This window comes from Garra rufa, chromosome 2, assembly GCF_049309525.1.
Source record: "Garra rufa chromosome 2, GarRuf1.0, whole genome shotgun sequence".
Classification (NCBI taxonomy): domain Eukaryota; kingdom Metazoa; phylum Chordata; class Actinopteri; order Cypriniformes; family Cyprinidae; genus Garra; species Garra rufa.
The window spans coordinates 38,496,004-38,508,120 of NC_133362.1; the positions used below are offsets into that span (position 1 = coordinate 38,496,004).

General features: G+C 30.3%; 1 protein-coding gene across 1 annotated transcript in view; it reads left to right on the forward strand.

Moving 5' to 3' along the window:
• The window catches only part of epas1b (endothelial PAS domain protein 1b), an 88,670-nt gene extending 76,863 nt beyond the window's left edge, over positions 1-11,807 (forward strand). The window contains exons 10-16 of the mRNA XM_073834232.1: positions 454-644; positions 751-864; positions 2,198-2,661; positions 2,772-2,868; positions 4,974-5,079; positions 5,163-5,312; positions 5,400-11,807. Of these exons, the coding sequence (XP_073690333.1) occupies positions 454-644; positions 751-864; positions 2,198-2,661; positions 2,772-2,868; positions 4,974-5,079; positions 5,163-5,312; positions 5,400-5,551 (1,274 nt within the window). The 3' untranslated portion in view covers positions 5,552-11,807. The remainder of the gene's footprint in view (positions 1-453; positions 645-750; positions 865-2,197; positions 2,662-2,771; positions 2,869-4,973; positions 5,080-5,162; positions 5,313-5,399) is intronic.
• The last annotated feature ends 310 nt before the right edge of the window (positions 11,808-12,117 follow it).

Genomic DNA, 12,117 nt, shown 5'->3' on the forward strand with positions numbered 1-12,117 from the left:
AATTGCTTAAAAGTGACAGTAAACACATTTAAGATGTTACAGAAGATTTCCAATTAAAATAAATGCTGTTCAAATTAACTTTCTATTGTATCACTGTTTCCACTAAAATATTAAGCAACACGACTCATTTTAACATTTATAATAACAATAAATATTTCTTGAGCACCAAATCAGCATATTAGAATGATTGTTGAAGGATCATGTGACAACATCCAGCTTTGCATCACAGAAATAAATTACAGTTTAAAATATATTCAAATAGAAAGCAGTTAAATAGTAATAATATTTCACAGTATTATGATTGTATTTTTGATCAAATAAATGCCCGTCTCAAAATGGCCAAATAAAAACAGCTAGTTAATGAGGCCGGCTGATATCTTGCTATCACTATATTTCATGCTACGGCTGGTTACCTATAATACAAATCTGCTTATTCATTCTTCTTTCTGTCAGGTAACCCCCAGTTTGAGGAACACCCGATGTACAGCAAAGTGTCTTCTGTGGCTCCTCCTGTGTCTCACTCTGTTCATGATGGCCACAAGACGAGCTTTGCTGGAGACATGGCCAAAATGGCCGCCACTTTCACTGTGCCTCAGGCTCCGCCTCCCAGCAGTACAACTCCCAGCCTGAGCAGCTGCTCTACGGTAAACACAAATACTACATCTTCTCATTGCTACGCATTGTACCTGTATGATAACTTTGTTTACTGTAGAGTATGTGGTCATGGAGTATGTTTTATATATTGAACAGCCCAGCAGCCCCGGAGATTACTACACCTCAGTGGACAGTGACCTGAAGGTGGAGCTGACCGAGAAACTATTTTCCTTGGACACGCAAGAGACAAAGACTTCCTGCAACCAGGAGGTTAGCAAATATTTAACCTGCAATATTACTAATGTTTTTATATGTCATATGAAATGTATAATACTTTTTAAATATTGATATATATAAAGATTATGACTGGCTAAAATCTGTAAGAAATCTTAAAATTATATTTTAAGGATCGTATCAGATTGTTAGTGTTATTTTTTTCCATAATCATGATTTTTTTTAGGTGTCTGAATATTTAAAAAAAAAACTGTTCTAAAGGTATTTTGAAGGAGTTTCCATATATGCAGAGCACTTGTTGGCTGCCTTTCCTTCACTACCCAGTCCAAATAAATTAGTATTTATTTAATAATAAACCAGTCTAGCAAAGGTATTATGAGATAATGAGAATTGTAAATCCAAGTCAAGTGTATAAACAATTTTGGAACAAACTCATTTTTAAACAAATGAGAGGGTTTCTTTTTCCAAAACAGTCAGGGTTTTTTAGGGGGTTTTTAAACAAATTTGGTTGTTTTGTCGTCAGGTTTTTAAGTTTTTTTTTTTTTTTGTTTTTTTTTACATTTAACTTTTTGTTGCTGTTTTTCAAAAACAGTTTGTTAAGTACTTTTAAATTAATTTTAAATTAAGTTTGTTTTATTTTGTTTTGTTATTTCAAAAACAATCAGGTTTTTTTTATATATTTGAGTGTTTAGTTTATATATTTAATTTATTTAAAAAAAATTCCAAAACAAGCCAGTTTTTTAGGTTTTTTTTTTTTTTTTCAAGATAATTTGAGTGTTTTGTTTTTATTTTTTATTTTTTTTCCTTTTCAAAAACAGTCTGTTTTTTGCTTTATTTTATAACAAATTTGAGTGTTTATTTTATTTTATTTTTTTATTTTTTTCAAAAATTGTTTTTTTAAAACAGTAATTTATTTTAGTTTTTTTAGTTTTTTTTTTTAAACAAATTTGAGTGTTTTAATTAAAAAAAAAATATTTCCAAAACAAGTATTTTTTTTAGGTTTTAAGTGTTATTTTTTTTATTTATTTTTTTCAAAAACAGTCTGTTTTTTTTTTTGTTTGTTTGTTTTTTTTTTAACAAATGTGAGTGTTTTGTTTCATTTTTTTCCAAAACAGTTTTTTTTAGCTCTTTTTAACTAATTTGAGTTTTTTTTTTTTTTTTTTTTTTTTTAGGTTTTTTTTTTTTTCTATTTCTTTTTTTTAACTGTTTTTTTGGGAGGAAAAAATACTGTTCTGGAGGTCATTTATCTTCTAAATAAATTTTGATTCCCCATTATCCTTTTAATGTCAGCATTTGATAATGGAAAAGACACAATCAGGTGTTGCATAGAAACTGGTCTGACCTTTTACCTCTCCCCGTGACCTTCCAGACTGACTTGAGTGATCTGGACTTGGAGACCCTGGCTCCCTACATCCCCATGGATGGTGAGGACTTCCAGCTCAATCCCATCTGCCAGGAGGAGCCGCCATCTGAGATCGGAGCCCTGGGAACCAACCAGCAGAGCTTCAGCAACATCACAAGCCTCTTCCAACCCTTGGGTTCCCCTTCAGCGGGCCACTTCCAGCCCAACATGAGTTCAGGAGGGGAGAAGCAGAGCATCAGCGGAGGCTCTGTGGAGTCATGGCCATCTGTACCGTACAGCGGGGGCCCCATGCAGATGCCCCCGTACCATGATCCCGCCAGCACCCCGCTGTCCTCAATGGGAGGCCGTCAGAATGTGCAGTGGCCGCCTGATCCTCCGTTAACCAGTAAGGCTGGAATGATGGATCCTTTAGCTGCAAAGCGCTCTTGCCAAGCTGGGCCAGCACATCGAATGACATCTTATTTGCAAGGGTAATTTTACATATTACAGGGTGTTTCTATTGGTGCAGTCTTATAAAATAACATTTGATATACAGCTGTCTTTAGATTTGCAGTAAATGACACCTGTATTTGTTTCACAGGCCCATGGAGAACTTTGTGCAGAATTACAGAGATATAAGTCCAGCTCAGCTTGCTCTCACCAACAATTTCAAACGCTCGTTCACACAGATGACAATGGTTTGTTCACATTTAACTTGAAATGTTTTTAGAATATTAAAAGGTTTCTTAGATCTTGAAAAAAGATGTGAAAATAGAAGGATCGTGTGACACTGATGACTGGAATAATGATGCTGAAAATTCAGCTTTGTATCACAACAATTAAGTATTTTTAGCTAGGCAATAGTATTTTAAAATGTGATAATATTTTATAGTATTACTGTAGTTCCTGTATTTTTGATCAAATATATGTTGGCATAAGATATTAAAAAATCTTAGCTTGAACGGTAGTGTATAATGCAATAAATAATTAATCAATATATATATATATATATTTATATATTTATATATATATATATATATATATATATATATATATATATATATATATATATATAAAATGTAGAATTTTAATTAAAATGCAGTAAGTAAAAAAAGAGAGAATTTGAACATTACAATTCATAAATCTAATATTATAAATGATAAAATTATGTAAATATAAATGCTAAAATTATAAATTGCTGTCCTGAATATAATAATGTATTTAAATAAAACAACATGGTTTGCTTAATTTTTCAACTGCACACTTCCAGTCAGAAGTTTGAATATTACTTATTTTTTGTTAGTATTGCTTTTAGTACTTATAATTTTTATTAGTACTATTTTTACCACAGTTTAATTAGTACCACAGTTTAAACCTGATGATAAACTCAAACTACACTAAAACACTAAAAAGTATGTGAACTTTTAAACAAATAAAAACTACCGTATATTTTCAATTTGATTTCAAACACTTTTTTAAAAATAAATAATAAATAAATAAAAACAGAACACTTTAATTTTTTTGATAAAACTATTCTGGAAAAAAATAAATCAAACAACACTTTTTTAAATAAATAATAATAAAAATACTGAAATTGGTTGAAAAGAATTAAAAACCTCTCTGTTTTTTTAAATAAATAAAAAAGAACACTCAACTTTGTTTAAAAGAACAAAAAAATGAATAATAAAAATAAATCAAACTAAGAAACTGACTGTATAAAAAAAACACAAAACACTCAAAACTGTGTTTTAATGAATAAATAAATTAAAATCAATTTGTTTAAAAGAACAGAAAACTTTTTCTGATTTTTTTAAATAAATAAAAACAGAAAACTCAAGTTTGTTAAAAAGAACAAAAAAAATAAATCAAACAAAAAGAACCTGAAAAACTGACTATAAAAATAAACAAAATAAAACCACAAAACGGTGTTTTAATAAATAAATAAATAAATACAAATACATTTGTTTAAAAGAACAAAAACTGTTTTGGAAAGAAAATGAATCAAACAAAACATGAATTAAATTTGCTTAAAAGAACTAAAAACCTTTCTGATTTTTTAAATAAAAACAGAAAACTTTTTTTTGTTAAAAGTTTGTTAAAAAGAACAAAAAAATGAATAATAAAATAAATCAAACAAAAAGAACCTGAAAAACTGACTGTATAAAAATAAACAAAATAAAACCACAAAACACTCAAAACAGTGTTTTAATAAATAAATAAATAAATATAAATACATTTGTTTAAAGAACAAAAACTGTTTTGGAAAAAAATGAATCAAACAAAACACTCACCTTTGTTTAAAAGAATTAAACACAGACTGTTTTTGAAAAATAAATAAAAACAAAACTTTGTTTAAAAGGACAAAAAAACCTGAATAATAAAGTAAATCAAACAAAAAATATATATAAAAATTACTGTTTAAAAAAAAAACAAAGAACAAAATAAAACCACAAAACACTAAAATTTGTTTAAAATACCTAAAAAAACAGACTGTTTCTGAAAACAAAACAAAAACAAAAACCCTAAAACAAAACACTACAATTTGTTTAAAAGAAATAAAAAAATCTGACTGTTTCTGAAATAAAGATAAATAAAAACACTCAAATTAGTTTAAAAACGAACAAAAAATGTATTGAAAACACTCAAGTTTGTGTTTGCCTGCCAATATGTCATGCATTTAATAAACCTCTCTATAAAGTGTTTTACAAAGTCACAAGACATGTAAATTAGATTCAAACATTTGAAACTCTTTTTATGTCTAAATTATGGCTTTAAGTCACCGCATGCTATCTGTATGTTTTAGAGCGAGACACCTCCCACAAAATCGCAACAAACAATGTGGAAGAGACTTCGGAATGAGAGCTGTGCCGTCATGGACAGAAAATCACTCAGCACTAGCGCTTTGACAGGTATATTACACTGAAAATAGACGATTAGTACTAATTCCGGCTATATTGCAAACAAATTGCTAATCAAATGTGTTTTTATCTAGACAAAGGCATGGCTCATAATGGAGGCATGGACCCCCAGCACAGGAAGACCCAGTATTCGGGGAATCAGGCTGGACAGGCGACAAAGCTCTTTCGAGAACCGTGCTGTAACTACAGAGAGTTCAACATGCAGCCTTCCTCCAAAATGGACGGTGAGTTCTGAACTAAAACGAACGCTCATCTGCACTCGCATACGTCATGCACTTTGGATGCTGATTCTCACAAGCTTGTGTTCGCAGGAATCGCCAGTCGTCTCATCGGACCCTCCTTCGAGACCTACTCTCTGCCTGAACTGACGCGTTACGACTGCGAGGTCAACGTCCCGTTGCAAGGCAACCTTCATTTGCTGCAGGGCAGTGACCTCCTAAGAGCATTAGACCAGGCCACTTAAACCAGTTTCCATACACACATGCAGTCCCACTTTCCCCCGACCCCTAACGCTCATCTCACAGCCACCATCCTGACAATAACCAACCCAGCTTTAGCACATGCACATACACCCTCTCACAGTCTCATATCTACCTGACTGCATACATGACAAATGTAGCTTTGATTCTATTTTTATTGTCTGCATCTTCATAAATTATATACATGTACTATTTTTTTAGTTACGAGTTGGTTTCTGAATGAATTTAAGTATTTTTCGGAGGAGTTGAAATGTTGCATTGTGTTGTCTTCTACGCTTAATCACTTTCAGCATACTTTCTCCTCTTTTTCTATCAATGTCAGATAAGGAAAAAAAAAGAAAAAAAAATCTACTGTAAGCTACTTGTTTTAAAATGTTCTCATTTCTTTCATTTGTTCTAACTTTCCTACCTCTGACACATCATTAAAGACCCCATGAAGTGAAAGGCCAGTTTTGAGCGCATCTATGTGCTAATGCAGTGGTTCCCAAAGTGGATGTAATTCAAAGTAAAATTAAATAACTCACTCAGCATTAACAATAGCTGCTCTTCATACACTTGCTGCTGTCTTTCTACTCGCACAAACACATTCGCTCTGAGTGAATGGTTGCCAGATTTCACACAAAAAAATCAACCTGCTCTAATATATACAGTGACCCCAGTTGTTGCGCTTTAGGTAGATGGTATTCTCAAAACAAACCCCTTAAAGATAAATATAACAATATAACATTTAATTCTACTAAATTAAAAAACAATTTAATTTATTATAAATAAAACAGATCAGTTTAAGATATTATTGAATAAAAGCAAGACAATAACTGCATTTTATAATAAGTCAACGCGTAAATTTGTTTTATTTTTAGTTCAAGTTAGAGCTGTCACGATTCGTCGAATCAATTCAAGTACTCAAAAATACTGCAAAATACTGGAAGTGGCACATTCCACGGATGAAAACATATGAAACGCATTATTAGACCATTTTCTAGAGAACTAAAAAAATGATTTTTTTTTTTTAAATAAATCAATAAAAACACTCAAATTTGTTTAAAATAACAAAAAACTTTTTGAAAACTAAACTAAATAAAACCACAAAACAATACACTCAAATTTGTTTAAAATAATTAAAGAACGGACTGTTTTTGAAAACAAAACAAAGCTTTAAAAAATTAAATCACAAAACAACCAAATTTGTTTAAAAGAACTAAAAAACAGACTGTTTTTGACAAAAAATAATAAACAAATAACACTCAAATTTGTTTAAAAGAACAAAAAAATGTTTTTTGAAAACAAAACAAAATAAAACCACAAAACCATTCAAATTTGTTTAAAAGAATTCCATAATGGACTGTTTTTGAAAACAGAACAAAGTTAAAGTTAAAAACAAAATAAAACCACGAAACACTCAAATTTGTTTAAAAGAAATTTTAAAAAAGAAAGAAAGAAAAAGAAAAAAGAAAACCACTCAAATTTATTTTAAAGAACTAAAAAAACAGACTGTTTTTTAAATAAATAAATAGCACTTAAATTTGTTTAAAAAAACTTTTAAAAAAAAAATTCCATGGTCGAGAATCTATGAAACGCATTATTAGATCTTTTTTTCTTCTTTCTTTATTTTTCTAATCCTGCATGATATATTAAACCCATTTTAAAATCATCATAAAGCATAATGCTATTGTGAATTCACAAACATTTAAATAAACATATGCAACGCAGGTTTAACATATGCGCTTTAATTATTTAGCAAATGCTGCTCCACACAAATAGTTATCATTTACATCAATATCTTTCTCAATATGCTAACTGTTCATCGTGATTTCAAAACAAACGTTTTGAAATGCATTTTGATGTTCGCATATTTAAGAAATTACAGTGTTTTGGCATTTCTGTCATTAAGAAATGGCCAAATATTAACTATTAAGTGGACATTTGAATTAAATGTTGGTTAGTCAATATTAAATAAGGATTAGATTGTGCTGTAAAGTGTAAAAACAATTATTAGGCCATTGGCGCCCTCTGTAGGCATTTGTTATAATGTGCAATGTACGTTACCTCTATTTCTTATTTGCTATTAAATATGTATTTTAAGTCATTTTAAAGGCTATTGTTCACTTTTTATGATCTATTTGTATTACTAAAAAATTAATCATAATTATCCGATTACTCGATTAATCGTCAGTCACTCACTTACCAAAATAATCATTACTGACAGCCTTAATACGAATTGAATTAAAACTAATACTGCTTTGTTTAATTACACCTGTGCTGGCAACCACTGTGCTAGTGTACTCCTAAAAGCTAACTAAATTAATATTTATCACACTTTAAAAGTGTATAATTTTAAATAATATTTAACGATTTAATATTAGTTCAATCAAATGATTGTAAATGCTAGTAATGCTTTAAGACTATATCCTGTAAAAAAAAAAAAAAAAAAAAAAAAAAATCTTTAAGATTTCCAACCCAGACGTCTTGTTTCAACAAGAAATGTCAATAAAGGAAGAAAACTGCATGGAAGCCGTTTCATGGGGTCTTTATGCCTTGTCCCCACTGACCACTTTCAGTGTTCATGTTATTCATGTGCCTTTCTTTGTTTGATTAGTGGCAATACTGTGTTTCTGTCTCTGAGCTCTGTTTTATTGCCTTATTGTGGAGACCACTTTAAAAACATATATTGTTGTCAATTTAGCTGTAAACATACATATTTAAAGGAAGATGCTCTAAGCTTTCTACTATAGATTTCTACTTTGATGATAAAGTTTAGCATTTATTTGTCCTGGTACTTTGTCTTGTCTACTCAGTAGATGTGAATCAGAGTCCTTATCGAGTCTGCAGTGCTGGTGTCCTGTGCTCTTTCTTGGTGGCATTGTTGTTTTTCTGGAAATATGCAAATGCATATTACAATTATTGGCAGGCCAGTACAGTTGGTTCAAAATTTGGAATAAAGAGTTTTTTTTTTTAATAAAACAAATTGTTTTAGACATGTTATGTAGCATATTGGAACCCTAAAATGAGTTTAATTAGTGCTTAGTGACTTCTTGCATTGTTTAAAGATGGTGCTTCATGCAGTTTGACCCATATGAATGCATAGATAATAACATTAACTCTCTTCTTATTTGAATTGCCCTGAGGTTGTCTTTAAAGTTGAATTATAAAGCATCTAAATTATTTCTGAAGGCTATTAGTTACAACTGTGGAAATCTGTAGTAATGTAGCAAGATCTATAAACACATATGAACCCCTGGTGAACACATTGAATGACACATTGCTAAGATTTAAAGGTACAAAGATGAGGTTTTGGCACACAGTCCAGTTTATAAAGTAATAGTGTGTTTTGTCAGCAGACTGGAGATGTGTTGCTCTATTGTGGATCTGCTGTGTGAGATGCTATTGAAAAGAGTGGCTGTGCACAACTAAACTAATTTAGCATAGGAGTAAATGCCACAAAACATGTCCAGGTCATATTTCACTCAACAACTAAAATAAACCTCCAGAAATGTGTGCAATATGAGACCTTTAAGTTGTAATAAGTGACACTTTAGATATTTGAGTTGACTAAACGAAAAAAATTGTTAAACTTAACGGCTATGTTTGATACCCAGCTGCCTTAAAATTGTAAGTTGAATCAACTCAAATATCTAAGTTGTCACTTAGTAAAGCTTAACATTTCAAGTTGACTAAGCTTTTTTTTTTTGAGTTGACTCAACTTAAAATTTTATGGCAGCCGGGTAACAATTACTTTAAGTTGACTCAACAAATTAACAACTTAAATGTGTTACCTTGCTGTCTTAAAATTTTAAGATCAGTCAACTCAAGTAAGTTTATTTAACTTGAAATATTAAGTTGTACTGGGTGACAACTTGGATATTCGAGTTGATTAAACGGAGAAAAAAAAGTTAAACTTAACAGCTGTGTTTGTTACCCAGCTGCCTTAAAATTGTAAGATCAGTCAACTCAAGCAGGTTTATTCAACTTAAAATGTTAAGTTGTAATAAGTGACACTTTTGATATTTGAGTTGACTAAACGAAAAAATTGTTAAACCTAACAGCTATGTTTGATACCCAGCTGCCTTAAAATTGTAAGTTGAATTAACTCAAAATATCTAAGTTGTCACTTAGTAAAACTTAACATTTCAAGTTGACTAAGCTTTTTTTTTTTTTAGTTGACTCAACTTAAAATTTTAAGGCAGCTGGGTAACAATTATTTTAAGTTGACTCAACAAATTAACAACTTAAAATAATTTGTTACCTTGCTGTCTTAAAATTTTAAGATCAGTCAACTCAAGTAAGTTTATTTAACCTGCCTTAAAATTGTAAGTTGAATCAACTTAGTAAAACTTAACATTTCAAGTTACCTAAACTTGAGTTTGACTGAACTTAATTTTTAAAGCAGCCGGGTAACAAATTATATTAAGTTGACTCAACAAATGTTTTATTTTTTTTTTTTTACAGTGATGGATTTAAATAAATTCTTAAAAAAAAAAAAAAAAAAAACATTTTATGTATTACAACAATGAGAGTAAGTAAAGAAAAATTAGGTAAAAAAAGAGTCAAAATTATGTTTATTAAGTTATTTATTTTTATTGGTCACATTTTACTTTAAATTATATATACTTACTTATAATTCAAATACATATTTTTTTATTTGGTGTAAAATGTGACCAAGTAAAACTCACATACACACTCATATTATATATATAATAATAAAATAAAAATATTAAGTAAATTAAAAAATATATTTTTATTTATTTTTATTGGTCACATCTTCCTCCAAAATCAAAATATATTTTAAAATGTCATATAATTCAACATAAAATGATATTACATGTGGCCAATAAAACACGCACATATATAAATTAGGGCTGTCAAACGATTAAACGTGATTAATCGTGAATAATCGCAACCAAAATAAATGTTTGTGTTTACAAAATAAATATACACTGTAAAAAAAAAAAAAAAGTAAGTGTTTATGCTGCCACACAGTTTAGTCAACATGAAATGTTAAGTTGTACTACATGAAAACGTGGATATTTGAGTTGAGTAAACTTAAAATTTTAAGGTGGCGCAAACACACTTTTTTAAGTTGACATAACTAAGTAGTTTTTTTTACTGTGTGTGTGTATTATTTATATATAAATGTACACATACATATATTGTAAATACAAACTTCTATGTTGGATGCTGTTAATCATGATTAATTGTTCAACAGCCCTGATATAAATGTACTTTCCTTTTTTTTTTTTTTTTTTTTTTTTAGGGGTGAAATGTGACCATTTTAGTGATATTTCCTTTAGTATTCACCTGAAATGTGCACTAAAGTTAGCTGTATGTTCTCATGTCATAACACGTCTGAGACTTATAACTGTTTTAACTCCATGAACAATCCAAAAAAATCACAGATTACTGATTACAAAAACTAGATCTCAGACATTTCAATGCTCAAAACTCACACAGATTGACACTCCTATCTGCTGTAGTTATAGACAGTTAGAGTAGACACAATATGAGAGACCACTAGACAGATAACACATCTCTCCAGACTCTCCTCATCTTCACCTCTAGGAAAAAAAAATTATATTATGTATATTGTGTGCATATTATTTTCCCAAATAAACCAGATACATCTAGACCCATGCTTTCTAAAGCTTTCAGTTGTAGTAAATGGCAATAATCCCATATTTAAACTCTTACAGGTGCCTTAACTCAAGCAAATCTAGGTCACTGCCTGTTTAGTCATGTAGCATTCAATACTAAACTATAAAGCAATGCAGTACTAAACTTATTACTTGAATGTTCAGTTATTAATGCCAAAGGAGGAAATGGTAAACTCGTGTCTTTCTCAAAGCAGTGCAGCCATATGAAGATGTTACGGTGAGAGTTGTGCATTTGAATGTGCAGAAAGCGCTGGTACATGTATGTCTGTCTAAAATCTACTATTATGAAGGTCATTCACCAGACCAGACTGAGCCTCTTGAACCCACTGAACTTCATATTAGACTGCCCATTGGTTTTCTGGTTTTCTTCAACTTTAAAGACAACATTGGATAAATGCATAAAATAGGTGTTTTTTTGTTTTTTTATAAAACGAAACGATTAAGCAAGTACGTACATATTTTAATATGCTAAATGTATATTGACATTATTATGAACCTGTTATTATGATTATTGTTGACATTACTGTATGGGAAATTTTACCCAATAAGTTGTATCTCTGCACTGATATCTTATTAAAGCTTATCAATCTTCTGTTGCTGGTGTCTTTGTTTTCATTTATGGTTGCAACGTCACTCATGTGCTATCTGTACCAAACAAAAACATGGTATTACTGGTATTTTAACAGTGACCTTCAGCTCATCTGCATTTTTTGGTCTCTTCTTTCTCATTTTCCCATAGATTCTCTATGGGGTTCAGGTCTGGTGAGTTTGCTGGCCAGTCAAGCACACCAACAACATGGTCATTTAACCAACTTTTGGTGTTTTGTCAGTGTGGGCAGGTGCTTAAATTCTGCCGGAAAATGAAATCAGCATCTTTAAAAAGCTGGTTATCAGAAGGAAGC